This window comes from Leuresthes tenuis, unplaced genomic scaffold, assembly GCF_036924035.1.
Source record: "Leuresthes tenuis unplaced genomic scaffold, fLeuTen1.0.hap1 SCAF_17, whole genome shotgun sequence".
Lineage (NCBI taxonomy): Eukaryota > Metazoa > Chordata > Actinopteri > Atheriniformes > Atherinopsidae > Leuresthes > Leuresthes tenuis.
Window position 1 is genome coordinate 361,446 of NW_027325371.1, and position 22,201 is coordinate 383,646.

The 22,201-nt window shown below is 48.5% G+C and overlaps 2 protein-coding genes and 1 long non-coding RNA gene across 5 annotated transcripts; all 3 read left to right on the forward strand.

Annotated features, from left to right (window-relative positions):
• Positions 1 to 1,045: 1,045 nt before the first annotated feature.
• wipf2b (WAS/WASL interacting protein family, member 2b) lies at positions 1,046 to 13,899 on the forward strand. 2 transcript variants are annotated; one of them, XM_072368913.1, is made up of 8 exons: positions 1,046 to 1,204; positions 2,155 to 2,242; positions 4,204 to 4,495; positions 7,138 to 7,260; positions 9,060 to 9,707; positions 10,797 to 11,018; positions 11,211 to 11,312; positions 12,239 to 13,899. In XM_072368913.1, the coding sequence occupies exons 2-8, from the start codon at positions 2,180 to 2,182 to the stop codon at positions 12,277 to 12,279; spliced, it is 1,491 nt and encodes a 496-aa protein (XP_072225014.1). In that variant the 5' UTR covers positions 1,046 to 1,204; positions 2,155 to 2,179; the 3' UTR covers positions 12,280 to 13,899. The 2 variants fall into 2 exon arrangements, with proteins under 2 accessions (XP_072225014.1, XP_072225015.1); XM_072368914.1 differs by having other exon boundaries at positions 4,204 to 4,336.
• LOC140273371 (uncharacterized) lies at positions 4,503 to 5,728 on the forward strand. Its single transcript, XR_011908025.1, has 3 exons — positions 4,503 to 4,789; positions 4,881 to 5,568; positions 5,632 to 5,728. It is a non-coding gene; the product is annotated as an uncharacterized lncRNA (long non-coding RNA).
• Positions 13,900 to 15,806: 1,907 nt separating the features above from the next.
• Positions 15,807 to 21,199, forward strand: utp18 (UTP18 small subunit processome component). 2 transcript variants are annotated; one of them, XM_072368946.1, is made up of 13 exons: positions 15,807 to 16,148; positions 16,473 to 16,612; positions 16,688 to 16,783; positions 16,860 to 16,930; positions 17,004 to 17,113; positions 17,694 to 17,819; positions 18,015 to 18,189; positions 18,266 to 18,366; positions 18,578 to 18,668; positions 19,188 to 19,311; positions 19,389 to 19,563; positions 19,633 to 19,775; positions 21,019 to 21,199. In XM_072368946.1, exons 1-13 carry the CDS (start codon positions 15,930 to 15,932, stop codon positions 21,041 to 21,043), a joined length of 1,596 nt encoding a protein of 531 aa, XP_072225047.1. In that variant the 5' UTR covers positions 15,807 to 15,929; the 3' UTR covers positions 21,044 to 21,199. The 2 variants fall into 2 exon arrangements, with proteins under 2 accessions (XP_072225047.1, XP_072225048.1); XM_072368947.1 differs by having other exon boundaries at positions 16,860 to 16,929; positions 17,021 to 17,113.
• The last annotated feature ends 1,002 nt before the right edge of the window (positions 21,200 to 22,201 follow it).

The window sequence follows — 22,201 nt, forward strand, 5'->3', positions numbered from 1 at the left end:
TGTGCTCAACAACATGTTTTGTCTGTTTATTCAGTCAGAAAAGACATTCTACTTTTCTGCATTTTGGCATCAAGACATGGTCAAGATATTGATCTAAGATCAGAGTCCTGACCCGGTCCTCATTTCTTTCTGATCAATAGTTCTCCAGCTTTTTCAAAGGCTCCTAACTCAAGGGATGAACCAGTGTTGTGTCGACACAGAACAGACAACTTAGCAAAGAAGCCATTTTAAACTGGATCTTTAGGCTCTTTGTCACAAAGACACATCATTTGTTCCCATTTCTTTAGCTGCATCTATGAAAAACAGCAAAGAAAACACAGTTTGACAGACAGAAAATAGGATTTCTGCAGCAACAAGGTGATTCCCAAAGAGCTATTAGCTGAAAACTTGGCATATCTCAGCATGGTGTGCAGTGTGTCCTTAAAACATTTGAGGAAACTGGACAAGTGGAGGACAAAAGAAGAAGTGTCAGGCCTAAAAAACTATCTCCAGCAGATGAACAGGATCTGAAAGTGATGTCCTTAAGAAAGAGGAAAAAATCCAGCTGTGACCTGACAGGACCTGAGAGATGCATCTGGACCTTCAGCTGATCCATCTACTGTTGGCCCAAGGGCCCTGAGAGACGTTTTTTTAAGGTTCTTCTTATTTAAGATTATTATTGTTCTTAGGTTTATTATTATTAGTGTTTCTAACTAAGTGGTTCATCCAGCTGAGTGTTGACAGGAGCTTCTGTGTGGATGATTTGATTTGGCCCGTCTTCACTTTAAAGCTGCTGAGAACTGATAAAAAAACTCTGTTTCTGCCTCAGATTCTGGGTTTATGTTCAGGTTTGGACATGTTTCAGTGAATCTCTGCAGCTGCTTCCTGTTTTTATATTAAATATAGGAATAAATTAAGCTGATCAGTACTTTGAACTGTAAGTTATCATTCTCGCTATTATGAATAACGAGAATAATAATAATATTTCAGCTATAATGTCTCTGCGATAATGACAGCGGTGTGACGACGATCTCGCTGAACAGCTGCAGCAGGGCTCGTTCTCCCTTCAGATCACGTGCTCTCGTATTGACTCTGCAGCACAGATGCTAACAGCTAACGGAGGAGCTAACGGACCTCTGAGAAGCAGCCGGAGGTGGAACTCAGAAAACCGCCAACAGACACCTGGAAGATGAGCTAAGCTGCAGAGGGACGCTGTCGCTCACAGGTAGGACTGAATCATCTCACCTGTCCAGGTGCGTGACGGTGATGCTGCAGACACCTGCTGATGATGCTAACTTGCAGCTAGCAGTTGAGTTAGCTTCTCAGCTAACTCTGTGTTTAAAAAGGTGGGAGCTGTTTGATTCGTGTGGAGCTGGCGGTTCGGATTGTGTGTGAGTGTGTTTTTCCCGGACAGATGTTCTTTATTACAGCAAACATCTGTAGATTAGCTGAACTCTGAAGCTAAAGCGTTAGCTCAGCATACTGCAGAGATTCGGGCCGATGTTAGCCATGAGCTAACCGAGCTAGCTGATTAACGGGACAGAAAACGCAGTTTTTCTGATTTAATAGACTGGTTAAAGTAACAGAGACCACAGTGTAGCTGTTCCAAAGTCATGAATCTTCTGCAGGTGACAGATCTGAGTTCAGGATTCGTAAAGCAGACCCGGATCCGTGAGGTCCGTTTGATTAAAAATGGGTCAGTTAGCTTTTTTTTTTTCCTTCTATCACCTCAAATGGTGTTTACCGAAAAATGAGAGGCTTGAAAGTGATGTAAGGGACACCAGGTCAGTGTGGTCCAGCTCTGACTGTGAGACCTGGTCTGATGGATGCGGTAGAACCAGAACACGGATCCAGAAACTGGAAACAGGCCCGGTTCCGATGTGATTTACATGACTGTCACGGTTCAGTTGGACCTGGTCCGAAGTGGCTCAGAGTCCACGTGGATCTGTTCCTGTTCAGACCAGCAGAAACACAGCAGGGTCTTCATGTGGCTGAGATTTGTTTCAGGTTTTACTCTGAACCCACCAGAACAGACCAGTTGAGACCTGGACCCTGCTTCCTTTGTGCCTCCTCAGGCTGAGGGGTCCTGGTCCTGATTTAAATTAATACAAGGTTTCAGGGCTCTGGGGAGCAGACTCATCAGTAATCTTCACTGTTTGTGTTCCACGTGATCAGGTGTGTGTGTTGTACCTGCAGCAGGATGCCCATTCCTCCCCCTCCTCCTCCACCTGTGGGACCCCCACCTCCTCCCACCTTCAACCAGGTGAGAAGCTGCCCTCTTCATCTTCTTCTTCTCTCTGATCATTGTTCACAACGAGGAGCAAAATCACAGAAAAAAGGAAAAATGTCTAAAGTTTGGGAGCATTTCAAAGAAAAGAGAAGAGAAAATACTGAAGTGTGTCCATTGTAAAAGCCAGTTAGCTTAGCACGATAGCTTAGCATGATAGTCAATGCTACAGCATCTCAGCAGAAAGCAGCCAGTTCACAGTCAGTCCACTGAGCGGAACAAACGCACAAGCAGGGAACGGAAGGAAGCTAGCAGGGAACGGAAGGAAGCTAGCGGGGAACGGAAGGAAGCTAGCGGGGAACGGAAGGAAGCTAGCGGGGAACGGAAGGAAGCTAGCGGGGAACGGAAGGAAGCTAGAAGGGAACGGAAGGAAGCTAGCAGGGAACGGAAGGAAGCTAGCTGAGAACGGAAGGAAGCTAGCGGGGAACGGAAGGAAGCTAGCTGAGAACGGAAGGAAGCTAGCGGGGAACGGAAGGAAGCTAGCGGGGAACGGAAGGAAGCTAGAAGGGAACGGAAGGAAGCTAGCGGGGAACGGAAGGAAGCTAGCGGGGAACGGAAGGAAGCTAGCGGGGAACGGAAGGAAGCTAGAAGGGAACGGAAGGAAGCTAGCAGGGAACGGAAGGAAGCTAGCTGAGAACGGAAGGAAGCTAGCGGGGAACGGAAGGAAGCTAGCGGGGAACGGAAGGAAGCTAGCGGGGAACGGAAGGAAGCTAGCGGGGAACGGAAGGAAGCTAGAGGGGAACGGAAGGAAGCTAGAAGGGAACGGAAGGAAGCTAGCAGGGAACGGAAGGAAGCTAGCTGAGAACGGAAGGAAGCTAGCAGGGAACGGAAGGAAGCTAGCTGAGAACGGAAGGAAGCTAGCAGAGAACGGAAGGAAGCTAGCAGGGAACGGAAGGAAGCTAGCATGGAACGGAAGGAAGCTAGCTGAGAACGGAAGGAAGCTAGCAGAGAACAGAAGGAAGCTAGCGGGGAACGGAAGGAAGCTAGCGGGGAACGGAAGGAAGCTAGCAGGGAACGTAAGGAAGCTAGCAGGGAACGGAAGGAAGCTAGCTGAGAACGGAAGGAAGCTAGCAGAGAACGGAAGGAAGCTAGCGGGGAACGGAAGGAAGCTAGCAGAGAACAGAAGGAAGCTAGCAGAGAACGGAAGGAAGCTAGCAGGGAACGGAAGGAAGCTAGCAGGGAACGGAAGGAAGCTAGCAGGGAACGGAAGGAAGCTAGCAGGGAACGGAAGGAAGCTAGCAGGGAACGGAAGGAAGCTAACAGGGAACGGAAGGAAGCTAGCAGAGAACAGAAGGAAGCTAGCGGGGAACGGAAGGAAGCTAGCAGAGAACGTAAGGAAGCTAGCAGGGAACGGAAGGAAGCTAGCAGGGAACGGAAGGAAGCTAGCTGAGAACGGAAGGAAGCTAGCGGGGAACGGAAGGAAGCTAGCGGGGAACGGAAGGAAGCTAGCGGGGAACGGAAGGAAGCTAGCGGGGAACGGAAGGAAGCTAGCGGGGAACGGAAGGAAGCTAGCGGGGAACGGAAGGAAGCTAGCTGAGAACGGAAGGAAGCTAGCGGGGAACGGAAGGAAGCTAGCGGGGAACGGAAGGAAGCTAGCGGGGAACGGAAGGAAGCTAGCGGGGAACGGAAGGAAGCTAGCGGGGAACGGAAGGAAGCTAGCGGGGAACGGAAGGAAGCTAGCAGGGAACGGAAGGAAGCTAGCTGAGAACGGAAGGAAGCTAGCGGGGAACGGAAGGAAGCTAGCGGGGAACGGAAGGAAGCTAGCAGAGAACAGCTCGATTCATCAACAGAACATTTGAGTGCCTAAATGATCATTTGCTACAGCCTTAACTCTCACTCCTCCCCCCCATGGGGGGCCTGAGATGTCTGATTTCATAAATTGGTCTGAGGTTTAACTTGCTCCTTACTGACGGTGTTCCTCTCTCCACCCTCCCCAGGCCAACACCAGCCCCCCCAAACTGAGCAGAGACGAGGCCAAAGGCCGCGGCGCTCTGCTGTCGGACATCTGTAAAGGCACCAGTCTGAGGAAGGTGGCGGTGGTGAACGACCGCAGCGCCCCGCTGCTCGACAGTAAGACTCAAACACCAAAGAGCCAAACACCTCCCACAGAGCACCCATACATTCGCTTATACCAATACCTACACCAGCAACCGAGCCAGCCCAATCAGCAGGGGGCGCCGTCCGAGGAGGCGAAGAAGACGGGCAGAGATCAGAGCTCCGCTCTGGAGAGTAAGACCACACCCTTCTCTGATCATAGAGGCTGCAGGAGGCTGCGGCAGGTTCAAACAGCCGCCATGTTCCTGTTCACAAGGGGCCAAACGGTGCAGGGGTCAGCTGACCTGAGGTCAGCTGGTCCCGGAGCATCAGCCGGGCGGCGGGTCGGTCTCCTCACTGAGAAAAGGAAGCTCTGCATTAGTTTCTGGTGTTCATGCCGACCTCTGACTGACCGCTTGTAACCAGCTGATCCGACACATGGATCATGTGATCAGACAGAGACGTGATGGTGAACAGAAGGGTCAGGAGGTGTGATGTCACAGCCTTCAGAGGTCAGGAGGTGTGATGTCACGGCCTTCAGCGTCAGGAGGTGTGATGTCACGGCCTTCAGCGTCAGGAGGTGTGATGTCACGGCCTTCAGCGTCAGGAGGTGTGATGTCACGGCCTTCAGAGGTCAGGAGGTGTGATGTCACGGCCTTCAGCGTCAGGAGGTGTGATGTCACGGCCTTCAGCGTCAGGAGGTGTGATGTCACGGCCTTCAGCGTCAGGAGGTGTGATGTCACGGCCTTCAGAGGTCAGGAGGTGTGATGTCACGGCCTTCAGCGTCAGGAGGTGTGATGTCACGGCCTTCAGCGTCAGGAGGTGTGATGTCACGGCCTTCAGCGTCAGGAGGTGTGATGTCACGGCCTTCAGAGGTCAGGAGGTGTGATGTCACGGCCTTCAGAGGTCAGGAGGTGTGATGTCACGGCCTTCAGAGGTCAGGAGGTGTGATGTCACGGCCTTCAGAGGTCAGGAGGTGTGATGTCACGGCCTTCAGAGGTCAGCTAGCGGTGAACCATCAGAGCTACTGAGGGAGATCAGGGCAGAAGTACACAGAGAGATGCTAAAGGACAGAAAAAGGAATTAGACTTAGTGTGCAGTCACCAAGTGTTGGTTTCTTCTGAAACCAGCTGAATTTGTTTCTGTTTCAAAACTCTGTCTGTTTCCTCCTCACATGAGCTGCTGTTTCTGTCCATCCTCACTGCTTCATGTTCCTGTCTGTGTTCGGACCAACCGGGTTACATGCTGTCAGTCAGACTGTGGAGCAGGTGGAGCAGGTGGAGCAGGTGGAGCAGGTGGAGTAGGTGGAGCAGGTGGAGTAGGTGGAGTAGGTGGAGCAGGTGCACAGGTGGAGTAGGTGGAGCAGGTGCACAGGTGGAGCAGGTGCACAGGTGGAGCAGGTGGAGTAGGTGGAGTAGGTGGAGCAGGTGGAGCAGGTGGAGTAGGTGGAGTAGGTGGAGCAGGTGCACAGGTGGAGTAGGTGGAGCAGGTGCACAGGTGGAGCAGGTGCACAGGTGGAGCAGGTGGAGCAGGTGGAGTAGGTGGAGCAGGTGGAGCAGGTGGAGTAGGTGGAGTAGGTGGAGCAGGTGCACAGGTGGAGTAGGTGGAGCAGGTGCACAGGTGGAGCAGGTGCACAGGTGGAGCAGGTGGAGTAGGTGGAGCAGGTGCACAGGTGGAGCAGGTGCACAGGTGGAGCAGGTGCACAGGTGGAGTAGGTGGAGCAGGTGCACAGGTGGAGCAGGTGCACAGGTGGAGCAGGTGCACAGGTGGAGCAGGTGGAGCAGGTGCACAGGTGGAGCAGGTGCACAGGTGGAGCAGGTGCACAGGTGGAGCAGGTGCACAGGTGGAGTAGGTGGAGCAGGTGCACAGGTGGAGCAGGTGCACAGGTGGAGCAGGTGCACAGGTGGAGCAGGTGCACAGGGGACGGAGCGGCTGCTTCGACAGATGCTGCAGCCTCCTGACGGCTGCTGTTAGTTTAAATATCTAAGGGGGGGGTTAAAGGGAGGGGCTGCCCAGCAGGAAATAAATCCTTCTGTGGTCGAACCGCCGTTATTCCTGCAGCTCACAGTGGTCACATGGTCACATGGTCACATGGTCACATGGTCATCAGCACCCTGACGTTTACACGGGCAGGACGTCCCATTTCTGCTTTGTTCTGGCTCCTCCTTTATTTTCACAGTTTCTGCTGAAACTGAAATAATTTAAAATGCTTTTATTTTCAGTTTCTGCTGAAACTGTTGAAATGATTTAAAATGCTTTTATTTTCACAGTTTCAGCTGAAACTGTTGAAATGATTTAAAAGGCTTTTATTTTCACAGTTTCTGTTGAAACTGAAATGATTTAAAAGGCTTTTATTTTCACAGTTTCAGCTGAAACTGTTCCTGTAGTTTGATTTCGGTGGAAGCACAGCAGACAGGGAGGGGGAGGAGCCTCCCGGCTCTAACTGACCACTGTGAGCGGCGCCTCATCGTCCTTCCTGATCTCAGGAAGTCATTCTTTAACTCCTGATTGATGAAAGGAATAAAATGTTGGCCGGATTTATTAATTATCCATGACTGCGCAGCCCCACCCACCTGTGATGTCACTGATTATAATTCATGTGTTTTCGACTGTGTGTTGTGCTGGCGATGATGTCATCGGAGCGGCGCGGGAGCGTAAATGATTTGAATCTAAAGTCCTGTGTCGTGTCACTTCATCCCACCTCAGCTGTCCTCACTTGCATCTCACCTCACACACTCATCCGTCCGTCATGTCAGTGATGTCATCATAGTGTCGTGTAGAGCAGTGACGTCACGCCCTCGGCATTCGCTCACCTGTCCAATGGTTGTGGTTCTCAGAGCCCAAAGGAGGTGGAGCAGCTGCAGGAGCCAATGGCAGCGCAGCAGGGAGCCCCTCGGGTTCGGCTCCACCAATCGGAGGCCTGTTCACGGGCGGAGTTCCCAAACTGAGGCCAATCGGAGGTCAGGACATTTTCTTTAATTCTTTAGTGATTAAATTTTATTTCTACGAGGATTTACTGCTTTTGATTTCAGGTTTTTATTATTGATCCTAATCAGGTTTTTATTATTGATCCTAATCAGGTTTTTATTATTGATCCTAATCAGGTGTAAATTATTGATCCTAATCGGGTTTTTATTATTGATCCTAATCAGGTTTTTATTATTGATCCTAATCAGGTTTTTATTATTGATCCTAATCGGGTGTAAATGATTGATCCTAATCGGGTGTAAATGATTGATCCTAATCGGGTGTAAATGATTGATCCTAATCAGGTGTAAATGATTGATCCTAATCAGGTGTAAATGATTGATCCTAATCGGGTGTAAATTATTGATCCTAATCGGGTGTAAATGATTGATCCTAATCAGGTGTAAATGATTGATCCTAATCGGGTGTAAATTATTGATCCTAATCGGGTGTAAATGATTGATCCTAATCAGGTGTAAATGATTGATCCTGATCGGGTGTAAATGATTGATCCTAATCAGGTGTAAATGATTGATCCTGATCGGGTGTAAATGATTGATCCTAATCAGGTGTAAATGATTGATCCTGATCGGGTGTAAATGATTGATCCTAATCAGGTGTAAATGATTGATCCTAATCAGGTGTAAATGATTGATCCTAATCAGGTGTAAATGATTGATCCTAATCAGGTGTAAATGATTGATCCTAATCAGGTGTAAATGATTGATCCTAATCAGGTGTAAATGATTGATCCTAATCGGGTGTAAATTATTGATCCTAATCGGGTGTAAATGATTGATCCTAATCAGGTGTAAATGATTGATCCTGATCGGGTGTAAATGATTGATCCTAATCAGGTGTAAATGATTGATCCTGATCGGGTGTAAATGATTGATCCTGATCGGGTGTAAATTATAGATCCTAATCGGGTGTAAATTATTGATCCTAATCGGGTGTAAATTATTGATCCTAATCGGGTGTAAATGATTGATCCTAATCAGGTGTAAATGATTGATCCTGATCGGGTGTAAATGATTGATCCTAATCAGGTGTAAATGATTGATCCTGATCGGGTGTAAATGATTGATCCTAATCAGGTGTAAATGATTGATCCTGATCGGGTGTAAATGATTGATCCTAATCAGGTGTAAATGATTGATCCTAATCAGGTGTAAATGATTGATCCTAATCAGGTGTAAATGATTGATCCTAATCAGGTGTAAATGATTGATCCTAATCAGGTGTAAATGATTGATCCTAATCAGGTGTAAATGATTGATCCTAATCGGGTGTAAATTATTGATCCTAATCGGGTGTAAATGATTGATCCTAATCAGGTGTAAATGATTGATCCTGATCGGGTGTAAATGATTGATCCTAATCAGGTGTAAATGATTGATCCTGATCGGGTGTAAATGATAGATCCTGATCGGGTGTAAATTATAGATCCTAATCGGGTGTAAATTATTGATCCTAATCGGGTGTAAATTATTGATCCTAATCAGGTTTTTATTATTGATCCTAATCAGGTGTAAATTATTGATCCTAATCGGGTGTAAATGATTGATCCTAATCAGGTGTAAATGATAGATCCTGATCGGGTGTAAATTATAGATCCTAATCGGGTGTAAATGATTGATCCTGATCAGGTGTAAATGATTGATCCTGATCGGGTGTAAATGATTGATCCTGATCGGGTGTAAATGATTGATCCTGATCAGATGTTACTGAATCTTTTTCTGATGATGTTTGTAAACAAACCCTCTGATGCTCCACCCTCACTGTGATGCAGACGGCTCCTCGGGGCGTTCTCCTTCTACACGGGCCGCAGCGCCAAGACCGCCGAGCCACCGCCATGAGGATGCAGAGAGCCCCTCCCCTCAGGCCTCGTCGCCAATGGAGACGTCTCGCTGTCAGCGACCTTCGCTCCCCAACCTGTCCTCCTCGCCCTCGCCCTCCGCCCCCTCCTCTGCAGCCTCCTCCCCCTCCACTGGCATGAAGCACTCCTCCTCCGCCCCGCCTCCCCCTCCTCCTCTCTGTCGCCGCGGTAACGCTCCTTCCCCTCCCTCCTCTTCTTACAACAGAGAGAAGCCCCTCCCACCGACTCCTAACAACACGCCACCCCTCCCCTCAAAGCCTCCCCCGTCCCCCAGCAACGGCAGACGCCCTCCCACCTCAGGGGGAAACCCCGCCTCCTCTCTGGCCCCGCCCCCTCCACCTTACCGCATCACTAACGGTCCAGCAGGTGGCGGCGAGGTGGCGCCTGAGCTGCCGCAGCGCCACAACTCCCTCAGCAACAAGAGGACCGCCCCCTCACCAGGAGGACACACCCCCACCCGAGGCCCCGCCCACCCGCCTCCCCCAGCATCGCCCACACCCTCCCAGCATAGCGCCAACCGGCCGCCGCCGCCTGTGAGAGACGGACCGGGCAGAGGAGCAGGTGAGGCGTCCACTGAGCACGCTTCAGTTTAAATGCTGATAAAATAAATAATCAAAGTAAAATTAATACACTTTTTATTTATTTATTTCACTTAAAGTTTATTTGCTTTGAAAATACTTTTAATTTATTGATTTTATTATTTATTTCTGTTTTACTTTGGTTTAAAGTTAAAATGGAGCAGAAATTAAATGCAAATAACATAAAATAAATTAGATTAAAAACTTTATGGTGAAGTTTAAGAAAACAAATCAAAGGTGCATTATGGGTAATGTAGTTTTATCTGATTAAAGTTTAATTTATATTTTAGGTGAAATAAACTTTGTTTATTAAGAATTATTTAAATTAGATTTTAGTTATTTTTACATTCAGTTAATTTGATTTATTTCATCATTTGTATCTTTTTTTAATTTATTGATTCATTTGCTCCACATTTTGATTAAAGATGTGGATGTAGATTAAAATCATTGATTATTTTTTATGTTTGAATGTATATAAAATCAATGTTTCCAATCAAAGTGATTGATTCAGTTTGTTTTTCAACCTTTTTTCAAATATTTTTCAGCTTTTTATCTAAAATAAAAAAAAGAAAACAGAAACAAACACCGGTATCGATCACCCGTCCTGATCCTGTATTGATCACCTGTATTGATCACCTGTATTGATCCTGTATTGATCACCTGTATTGATCCTGTATTGATCACCTGTATTGATCCTGTATTGATCCTGTATTGATCACCCGTCCTGATCCTGTATTGATCACCCGTCCTGATCCTGTGTTGATCACCTGTACTGATCCTGTATTGATCACCTGTATTGATCTCTCCGCAGCTCCTCCTGTATTGATCACCCGTCCTGATCCTGTATTGATCACCCGTCCTGATCCTGTGTTGATCACCTGTACTGATCTCTCCGCAGCTCCTCCTGTATTGATCACCCGTCCTGATCCTGTATTGATCACCCGTCCTGATCCTGTGTTGATCACCTGTATTGATCACCCGTCCTGATCCTGTATTGATCTCTCCGCAGCTCCTCCTGTATTGATCACCCGTCCTGATCCTGTGTTGATCACCTGTATTGATCTCTCCGCAGCTCCTCCTGTTCCTGTCCAGTTGTCGTCGTCGAGGGCGGGGGTCAGAGAAGCTCCGCCTCCTCCTCCGTACAGGACACATGGTAGCCCCTCCCTCTCCTCTGACCCCCCCACCAGAGGAAAGCCTCCCCCCCCGCCCTCCCGCACCCCCACTGCTCCTCCCCCGCCCCCACCTCCTCTCAGAAACGGACACTCCTCCTCCTCCATTCCTCGTTCGTTTGTTGGTGAGTCCTCTTCCCCCCGTCAGACTGATTATTGATTGATCTGACCAGTTTCTCAGCTAATCGATCAGCTCAGATACTCTGAGCTGCCCTTCTTCCCTCCGTTCTCTCCTCATCTTCACACATTAGACTCGGTTTGTCTGTGATGGCGTCTGAAATGACTTCTCTCTCCCCGCCTCGTCTCTCCTCCTGCAGACGACTTTGAGTCCAAGTATTCCTTCCATCCTCTGGACGACTTCCCTCCTCCGGACGAGTACCGGCACTTTGCCAAGATCTATCCGAGCAAGGCCAACAGAGGTAGGAACACGCCGGCGCCACTCGCTCTGAGCCTGAGCAGCAGAAACGCTGTTTCTGAGTCCTGTCCGGGCCTTCAGATGTGGTCCTTTTTGCAAACAGAACCGAACAACGCCTTGTTCATTCAGCAGCGCCTGAAGCCTCCCGGTTACAGTCTCTCTGAACCACCTCTGCTGCATTTCAGTTCCACCGTGTAGACTTTGAGTTGATCCGACTCTGTACGACCCATCAGAACCTTGTTACAAGACACATCAGTTTAAACGGTGTCGTTACGTTTGTACTTCCTGTTTGACCTCTGTTGGTATCGGGCCGTTCAGCAGCGTCACCTGTTTGGGAGGAAAACTGCAGCGAGTCCAACACAGCCGAGGCGTCGGTACAAAGCGCTGTGATGACATCACAGTTTACTCACCCATCGCTTTGGAACCGGGTCAGTCTGGACCAATCAGAGCAGTCTAGTCTTTGCTTTTTAACAACATGAGGTTTCGTCTGAGGTTCTGAACGACTTTAATCCCAGTTCAGGGTCGGTTTAAGGATCGAGGTCGGGTTCAGGTTTGGGTTCAGGTTTGGGTTCAGGGTTGAGTTCAGGGTTTCGTTTGGGTTCAGGGTCGGGTTCAGGGTTTGGTTTGGGTTCAGGGTTTCGTTTTGGTTCAGGGTTAGGTTCAGGTTTAGGGTTTGGTTCAGGGTTTGGTTCAGGGTTTGGGTTCAGGGTTTGGTTCAGGGTTTGGGTTCAGGGTCGGGTTCAGGGTTTGGGTTCAGGGTCGGGTTCAGGGTTTGGGTTCAGGATTGGGTTCAGGGTATCGATGACACACACATGCTGAGCTCAGATGGTTCAACAACTTCCTTCAATGATGAAATCTCATGATGAATCAGAACTTTTTGTTGAATTTGTCTCCACATAAAAAATGAAGCCGTTTGTTTGTTTGTTTCAGTGATGAGAGGAGCTCCTCCGCTGCCTCCTGTCGGGAGGTGAAGCAGGAAGACGACCGCACACACACACACACACACACACACACACACACACCATCACTCTCATCTACGCTCACAGCTGATTGGCCGAAGAAAGGACAGACAGACCAATCAGTGAGCAGTGTGATGGCAGCAGGAAGATCAGAGATGTTGGTCCTCCTCTTCAGTTTTATCTTTTATTTCTGCACCTGCACTTTTTGTTCCATATGACAGCAGCACAGAAGAAGAAGAAGAAGGAGGAGGAGGAGGAGAAGAAGAAGAAGGAGGAGGAGAAGAAGAGTTTGTCTGATGGGAGGAGATGAAACTGATGGAGACGTTCAAACTTCACCAAAAAAAAAGATTAACCTGCAGGAAAGAAAAAGTGACTTTGACTTCTCAAGAAGAAGAAAAGTTCTGAAACAAACCCTCGCTGAGCCCAGACACCCCAGAACCAGAACCAGAACCTCTGAAACTGGTTCTGGATTGGACCTGAGGAGTCTTAAACCAGTTTCTGTACCCAGTGTGTGTGCGTGTGTGCGAGAGGATGGAAACCCTGTAAATACTCACCTGCTTCTTCATCATCATCATCATCATCAGTGTCCTGATGATGTCAGCCACGTGATTGAATCCAGTTTCTGAGCGGGTTGGGTCTTTAAGTGCCATGTTGGACTGAAGAGAACCTCACCTGAGGTCAGGTGATGTCATCAGTGATGTCATCAGTGATGTCACATGACTGCTCCCCCAGCTGCAGGCGGTCAGCTGATCGGACTCGGATCATCCTTCTAACGTGTGAAACGATCCCCAGGATTCGTTGTGGGATGTTTTTCGATGTTTTTCCTTTGAACAGGGTTCAGATTTCAGGTGAAGTCGTCTGAAAACGTTTCACCGTCTGACATCAGCGTTTCCAGGGAAAAGAAACGAGGAAAAAGGTCAAAATATTCTGAGTTAAAGTGACAGAATGGATTTTCCTCATCATAAAAGACGAGAAAAAGTTACAAACTGTGAAGAAGAGTAAAAGTAGATTTTATGGCAGTAAAAATGTTCCTTTTAGACTTGATTCCTGTTCCTTTAAAGTGATTTTTCTGGGTTAAATCCTCCCAGCAGTTTAGCTTCTTCCTGAGGTTCTGACCTCCTGGTGTTGTCCACCTTCATCGTTTCAGAGCAGATACTCGGTCTGAATCCACATTTTCGTTTTAAAGCGATGAGCACGTTTCAGTTTTTAAAGTGTTGATGATGAAACTCACAGATTGACTCTTTTCCACAGCTTCTTCCCACCAGACTCCATTAAAAAACCTCTTGCTCAGAAGCTGTTACTTGTTGTGTCTCAGGACAGAATCTGACCTGAAGAAGCAGCGCCGCTCTTCTTCTTCTTCAGATGCGGTCGAGGCTTTTTTTGGCTGCAGCAGGAACCCCCCCCACGCCTCATCTGTTTGCCTTACAAACTGTTTGCTGTAAGTCATCAGTTAGAATCTGTAAAACTACTAAACTCTAAGAAACATGTAAACAGCTGTTGTAGTGTGACTCGTGGGCTGCAGGACGCCGTAGAGCTGATCAAACGGTCCTGCAGCTTCACTTTAACTCTGACACTGATGCTGCGTCAGTCTAACAGCATGCTCTCTCTGAATAAACTCCAGCAGTTACTGTTCCTGCTGTCGCCTCGTCTCTGTTTTCACATCCGTCCAGACATTCTGGGCCATGTAGATAGTTGCTCTATTGATCCCAGAGGGGAATAGCTTAGCATGTAGCGGTAAGTTAGCTGTTAGCTGTAAGTTAGCTGTATGTTAGCAGTTAGCGGTAAGTTAGCTGTATGTTAGCATGTAGCTGTAAGTTAGCAGTTAGCTGTATGTTAGCAGTTAGCTGTAAATTAGCAGCAGATGTTAGCAAACAATGCTTTCTCATCAGCAGTAATGGACCGGAGACATGCTCAGCTAATTCACTGGTGTGAATTTACAACCTGAACAAATGCAGTTTAGATCATTTCGAATGTCAACGTTTTTCTTCGCCGTTTACAGCCATTAAGGCGGGAAAAGGCAACTGCTGGAAATTACGTTCTGAGCGGACCAATCACAGCCCTTAAGGCCTGCGTCACACGACGTGCAGTTAGGATTTTTTGGTGGTGCACGTTGAAGCATAAACTACGACTTACTCGTAGTAATGCATGTGAACCGTTAATTACTGCGTTTAAACATTTTGGATATATTAACCTCATTAAACAGTTGTACCTGGAGACCTCCATCTTTATCAGAAACATGCCGATAATGTAACATTAACACAGCGAGAGTGAGGAGAGGACCGGTGTTGTGTTGGAAACACACCTTAAACACAGCTGCAGGTTGTCTGAGTTACAGAACGGAACCGTTCAGCTAGAAAGCTTCAGCTAACAAAGTAATGTGGGAACAATAATGTTCATCTTTCAGAAAGGAACAGCAGGAACTTCATTAGCTAAGCTGTTAGCTGCTGCTAAAGGAAGAAATAAATCAGTAAATAAACCATGAGGAGTTATTTCATTAGCTAAGCTGTTAGCGTTAGCTGCTGCTAAAGGAAGAAATAAATCAGTAAATAAACCATGAGGAGTTATTTCTCAGATGCTTCCATTTCCCTGCTCTGAAGTTCAGGCTCTGAGAGTTGGAACTGATCCTCTTTGTGGCTCAGTTCCTTCAGTCCAGCGTTGAACTGGACCAAGTTGTTAAAACAGTGGGATGAAAAGTGGCTGCTGCACATTCACAGTCTTTAGCTAACTCTGCTGGAACATTAGCCTCAGATATAGTTTATCCACTGGGCTCTTATATCCTCTGAGGCTGCTGCTGGATGGAAGATGCGTGCTCCTCAGTGCAGCTGACAGCAGAACATTTCCACCAGAAGCTGGCTTCATCCGTCCAGCAGGGTGGAGGTGAGTGGGCGGGGCTTAGCGGATGGGCGGGGCTTAGTAGAGGAGGCGGAGCCAACTTAAGGAGTGACGTACTTTAGAAATGAAAATCAGAACGGCTCGTTAGATGAGGAACTTTCACACAAAGGGGAACTAATAAATCACAGAGTTGTGTTTCTGGGGAGTTTTACAGCTGCTGGTGACTTCAGACGCCCTGATATCTGCTCCCAGGAACAGGAAGAAGGAGTTTTACACAATATGTCACCTTTAAAACTCTCTAATGTACCAAAACATTCATCACTGTATATAAACAAAATAATTATTGCTTTATATTTGTTTTAGTGCAGATAAGTAGATTAATAATTGTTAAAATCCCGCTCAAGCAGCTATAAATCATCTGAAGACTAAGCTCAGTGCCACTAATTTTAGCATTTTTTTAAACATTTTTTTGCTCTAATTTGATTTGTTCTTCATTTTGTTTGATGACTGATTGTAAGTTGTGTTCTTGTTTATGGATAAGTGTTTAATTTTACCAAACTCTAGCGAAATCACGAAAATAGTGTGTTGAATTATCTAATATTAATTTTTTAATATTTACTCGTGAATGAAGGCTGCAGTTCTCTCTGTGAACAGCAGGGGCGCTAACACTTCCGGGTTAAGAAGTTATTTTTCCGGAAACACGTGATTCCAGCTGAGAGGAAAAACACAGTCGCGCCACACGTGTGAAGCGCTTCATGTACAGAAAAAACCGTCTTTAACGCGTTCGTTTACCGGTTAAATCTCAGGTTTCTGCGGCCTGTGGTGAAAACATGGAGGACCTGAACGTTATTAAGCTTCCGGTGACTGACGACAGAAAACCCGCGAAGAAGAGAGCCCGAAAGCCGAAGTTCGACCCGCAGGAAGAGGAGCAGAAACGGCAGAAGAACGTGAGGAAACTGACGGTTTTGGGGGAGGAGGACGGCGCCGTGAAGCGGCTCGAGTCGCTGGTGTTCGGGGCGGAGGACGAGCTGCTGGAGAGGCTCGTGGAGGTGAAGTTCTGACCAAACACCGTTACAAAATAAGACAATTTAACATTCATTCACTTCCAAGTTAAATTATCTGCGTCTGACCGTGAATTTAAATATATGTGGATTCATTTGAGTTAATTTTGGAAAGTACGGCCCCTTATTTAATAATTTGCATGTGACGGACAGCTCCATTATCTCTGCAACTCATTTATTTTTTACCCCAGAGGTAAAAGTGTTGCGACAGTAAAAGAGACTTGTGCATCTTTCTGGTGAATCTGGCTCTCTAATCATCTATCAGCTGTGTGGATCTGAGGCCTGATTAAGGTGTTTTCTGTGGCTGAGCAGGAGGATGAGGAGCAGAGCCAAACCCTGCTGCTGGGGGAGGAGGAAGAAGAAGAAGAAGAATCTGAGGGTGATGCAGCGCCTCAGCAGCCGCAGCCCAGAGGAGTCGCCTGGGTGGATGAGGACGATGAGCTGGAGGAAGAGTGAGGAACATGTTCTTTCTGTGTTGGCGTGTTTGCGGTCTGAAACACTCAGGCGTTCTTACCTGTCTGTGTCAGGGTGGACATGACGCACCGTTACCGTAGAAACCTGATCAAAGGAGAAGCGGAGTCCTCCATGTCCAAACAGAAGCTGCAGCAGAGGATGAAGGAGCAGTGAGTGCACGTGCACACGCACACACACACACCTGAGCAGCGTGGACACACCTGAACGGGCCTGTGTGGGTTTCAGGTTCCAGAAGGCGATGGGGGGAACGCCATCGTGGGCGCAGAACGACCAGAAGAAGAAGAAGAAGAAGAAAGGTGGAACCCGAGGTGTGAGATCGTGAGTGTTCTGCTCAGTGTTCTGTCCAAACTCAACTGTGTGTCCCTGCAGAGGAGGAGGAGGAGGAGGAGGAGGAGGAGGAGGAGGAGGAAGACGACCTGCTGAGGCGGACCGGGAACTTTGTGGCGTCTTCGGAAAGTCTTCCCAGCGGCGTCCTGAGGGTCAGTGACACCAGAACCTGACTGGGCAATGTGCCGGGATGGTTTTCTCGGGGTTTTTACTGTGGGCTGAAATAAATATTAAATAAAGATAAATATCACCGTCCTCAGACTGCAGGTAAATCTGCTGAACTCAGAGCCTCCAGGTGGGGCTCAGCCTCCAGGTGGGGCTCAGCCTCCAGGTGGGGCTCAGCCTCCAGGTGGTTCAGCCTCCAGGTGGTTCAGCCTCCAGGTGGTTCAGCCTCCAGGTGGGGCTCAGCCTCCAGGTGGTTCAGCCTCCAGGTGGGGCTCAGCCTCCAGGTGGTTCAGCCTCCAGGTGGGGCTCAGCCTCACATGGAGCTGAGCTGCTGAGTCTGGACCTGAGGTTCTGGTTCTCCTGGACCTGAGGTTCTGGTTCTCCTGGACCTGAGGTTCTGGTTCTCCTGGACCTGAGGTTCTGGTTCTCCTGAGGTTCTGGTTCTCCTGTGTTGTTCCTTCTGGCAGGAACACGGGGTTCAGCTGCTCTTTCGGATCCCCTGACCCGGTCTGGTCCAACCAGTGTTTGTTTTCAGGATCTCTGACCTCCTGTTTCCGTGTTTCTCAGATGAAGAAGTGTCTCCACGCCAACAGCGCCCGTCCGTCGGAGGACAGACTGACCACCGTGCAGTTCCACCCGTCCGCTCAGGTCGTCATGACAGCCGGCCTCGACCAGTCCGTCTCCCTGTTTCAGGTACAGCAGGATGGATCTGCTGCAGTTTAATGACAGGGTGGAGGTCTGAGTCTCAGGTTTAATATCCTCCCCAGCTCAGAAGATCTGTTCCCTGAAGCTTTTAAAAAGACAAAAAAGAAATAAAGCTTGAATCTTTGAATATCTCAGCTCTTCTAAGTTCTGATGCTGAGGTCATGTGACCTGCTTCTTCTTCAGGTCGATGGAAAGACGAACCCAAAGATCCAGAGCATCCACCTGGAGCGGTTCCCGGTCCACAAAGCTCAGTTCAGTCAGGACGGAGAGACGGTGATCGCGACCAGCCTGAGGAACAAGATGTTCTACCTGTACGACATGATGGAGGGCCGGGTGTCACCTGTCCACGCCGTCAGGGGTCAGATTCACCTGCGACCAGCAGCGCCTTCACACGGCTCCAGGCTGGACTTTAACGCCTCTCCTGTTGTGTTCAGGTCTGAATGAAGCCAGAGTGAAGGAGTTCTCCGTGTGTCCTGAGGGGGGCGCACTGCTGCTGACCGGGACCAGCGGCTACCTGCACCTGCTCACGCTCAAGGTGACGCTTCTTCTTCTGCAGTTTCACTTTGTTCTGCCTGCAGGACGGAGTTTGGCTCAAAAATCTGATTAAACACGAGTTTTCTCTGAGGAAATCAATAAAAACAGTAAACTGAGTGCGTGTGTGTGTCTGTGCACGTGTGTCTGTGCACGTGTGTGTGTGTGCACGTGTGTGTGTGCACGTGTGTGTGTGTGCACGTGTCTGTGTGCAGACCAACGAGGTGGTGCGCAGCATGAAGATGAACGGAAACGTCAGCGGCGTCGCACTTTCTCACGATGGCACTAAAGTATTCTCAAACTCAGGTGAGACCTTCCAGGTGGTGTGATGTCACCTTCCTGGTGGTGTGATGTCACCTTCCAGGTGGTGTGATGTCACCTTCCTGGTGGTGTGATGTCACCTTCCAGGTGGTGTGATGTCACCTTCCAGCTGGTGTGATGTCACCTTCCAGCTGGTGTGATGTCACCTTCCAGCTGGTGTGATGTCACCTTCCAGCTGGTGTGATGTCACCTTCCTGGTGGTGTGATGTCACCTTCCTGGTGGTGTGATGTCACCTTCCTGGTGGTGTGATGTCACCTTCCAGGTGGTGTGATGTCACCTTCCAGCTGGTGTGATGTCACCTTCCAGCTGGTGTGATGTCACCTTCCAGCTGGTGTGATGTCACCTTCCAGGTGGTGTGATGTCACCTTCCAGCTGGTGTGATGTCACCTTCCAGGTGGGGTGATGTCATGCGGTGACCCTGTGAGTCATGCGGTGACCCTGTGAGTCATGTGACCCTGTGAGTCATGTGACCCTGTGAGTCATGTGACCCTGTGTGTGTGCAGATGAGGGGGAGGTGTATGTGTGGGACATGCGCAGCAGTCGCTGCCTGAACCGGTTTACGGATGACGGCTGCGTGAAGGGAACCTCCATCGCTGCCTCGCACAACGGGCAGTACCTGGCCTGTGGGTAAGTCCCGCCCACTTTTCCATCCAGTGTTCCGACTGTCTGAGACTCGTCTTTGAGGCAAACTGCGTCCGTTTCAGATCTCAATCGGGCGTGGTTAACATCTACTCCCAGGAGGCGTGTCTTAATTCAGCCAATCCGAAGCCTCTGAAAGCGGTGATGAACCTGCTAACCACGGCCACCTCTCTCGCCTTCAACCCCAGCTCTGAGATCCTGGCCATCGCCTCCCGAGCCGAAGACGAGGCCATACGGCTGGTAAGATGGCGGCGAAGGTGACGACGGCGGTGACCAGGATGAACATTAACCCTTCACTTGTCCCCTCAGGTCCACCTGTCCAGCCTCACCGTCTTCTCCAACTTCCCCGTCGCTAAGAGGAAGATCGTTTATCGGACCAGCTGCCTGGACTTCTCACCACACAGCGGCTTCTTGTCTTTAGCTAATAACAAAGGCCACGCCCCCCTTTTCAGGTGAGACAGGCAATCAGCTTCTTTCAGTGCAGAAGGATCATGGCCCACCCCCTAAAAAGCTGCTGTTAGCATGAATTCAAATGCTAACAACTTCGAAACAACCGCATAGAGACTCGACACGAAGAAAGGGGGGAGCGGAGCTGTTAGGACCAACAACAATGGCAAGATTAGATTAGATTAGATTAGATTAGATTAAATTTATTGTCATTGCACAAAGTACTGAGACAACGAAATGCAGCTAGCATCCAACCAGAAGTAAGCAAAACAGCAGTAAAAGTGGTTTGAGTCCTGAGTCTTTGAGTCCTGAGTCTTTGAGTCCTGAGTCTTTGAGTCCTGAGTCTTTGAGTCCTGAGTCTTTGAGTCCTGAGTCTTTGAGTCCTGAGTCTTTGAGTCCTGAGTCTTTGAGTCCTGAGTCTTTGAGTCCTGAGTCTTTGAGTCCTGAGTCTTTGAGTCCTGAGTCTTTGAGGCTCTGAGTCTCTTAGACTCTGAGTCTTTGAGGCTCTGAGTCTCTTAGACTCTGAGTCTTTGAGGCTCTGAGTCTTTGAGTCCTGAGTCTTTGAGTCCTGAGTCTTTGAGTCTCTTAGACTCTGAGTCTTTGAGGCTCTGAGTCTCTTAGACTCTGAGTCTTTGAGTCTCTTAGACTCTGAGTCTTTGAGGCTCTGAGTCTTTGAGTCTCTTAGACTCTGAGTCTTTGAGGCTCTGAGTCTCTGAGTCTTTGAGTCTTTGAGACTCTGAGTCTTTGAGTCTTTGAGACTCTGAGTCTTTGAGGCTTTGAGACTCTGAGTCTTTGAGGCTCTGAGTCTCTGTGAGTCTCTGAGACTCTGAGTCTTTGAGACTCTGAGTCTTTGAGGCTCTGAGTCTTTGAGGCTCTGAGTCTTTGAGGCTCTGAGTCTTTGAGGCTCTGAGTCTTTGAGGCTCTGTGAGTCTCTTAGGCTTTGAGTCTCTGAGTCTTTGAGGCTCTGAGTCTTTGAGTCTTTGAGGCTCTGAGGCTTTGAGGCTCTGTGAGTCTCTTAGGCTTTGAGTCTCTGAGTCTTTGAGGCTCTGAGTCTTTGAGGCTCTGAGTCTTTGAGGCTTTGAGTCTCTGAGGCTTTGAGGCTCTGAGTCTCTGTGAGTCTTTGAGGCTCTGAGTCTTTGAGTCTCTGTGAGTCTTTGAGGCTGAGCAGCGACTGTTCATTACCGTAGAACCGGAGAACAAAGTGAAGGATTGATGACTCACCTGTTTGAACCTGCTGTTTGTGTTCAGGTTGCTGCATTACAAAGACTTCTGAAGAGGAGCTCTGAGGACGAAGCATCGGGTCAGAACATTCAGACTGTCTACAAGAACTCAATCAGAACCTCCGGATGAGCTGGAGTTTGTCAGAGCAGCCGTCTGTGTCCACGTGTTTTTATTGTTTCTGTGTTATAAAAGAACCCGAACAGAACCACCTGATGTTGTGTTTTTGTTCCCAGAACCAAAAAACTACTTCAACGACCCAAAGTTTGTAAAACAGCTGTTCGGACCCAAAATGATCAGAAACACGTACCGTCTTATTTTTACAGGAAATGGTGCAAAGGTTTGGAGTTCAGTTCAACTTCAGCTCGAAGGCTTTGTTGCTGTTTTCAGAGAATCTGTTGAATTTAGTTTGTTGGAAATCATCACATGACCTGATGATGTCACACACCTCACAGCCAGCCAATCACACAACAGCATGGATCCGCCTGTTCTCTGGCTCTGAGATGACCTCAGTGTTCTGATCCGAACCTTTTGACAGTTCTGATCTAACAGGAGTGCTGGCCTGCACATCCTCACAGTGACAGATAAACCCACACTCTGCAGCGGGAATGTGGTCGGTCCGGTCCCGTCGGTCTGGTCCAGTCGGTCCGTTTGACGCTGAAACACGACGAACGTGCCGCTTCTTAAACGGTCATGGCGGCTGCCGGGGTCAGAGGTCAGGAACAGGCTCATTCAGAACCGGACTCAGTTCTTCCTGCTGCTCCTCTTTACATTAAAGTCTGACCCGGATCCCGTATTCAACCCCACAGAAGTGAGGTTCTGTCCAGCTGGGAACCTGAGAAAAGAACCAGTGGTGCTGCAGAAGAACTTTTCTTTCTCTTCGGACTGCATCGTTCTACAAAGTGATTCCACTCGTCAGTTTTGGTGTAAAAGTTCCACCAAAGAAAAGCTGATTCTGTCCATAATAAAAGTGTCAGAACCGACCCGGTCCTTGTTGGACTGGATGAACTCTTCCAGAGGATAAATAAGTCGTTTTCCTCTCAGATTCATAATGTTTGATGCATTAACTGAAATATCCCGCACACCACATACAGATTGTTCCTTGGACCCAGTCGCTCATAAAGATGTTTTCAGACTCTTTTATCAAACAGGATGTGATCTGACCCAGTTCCTTATTTAGTGTCTGAACCTCTGTTGGTCCACTTCTCAGAAA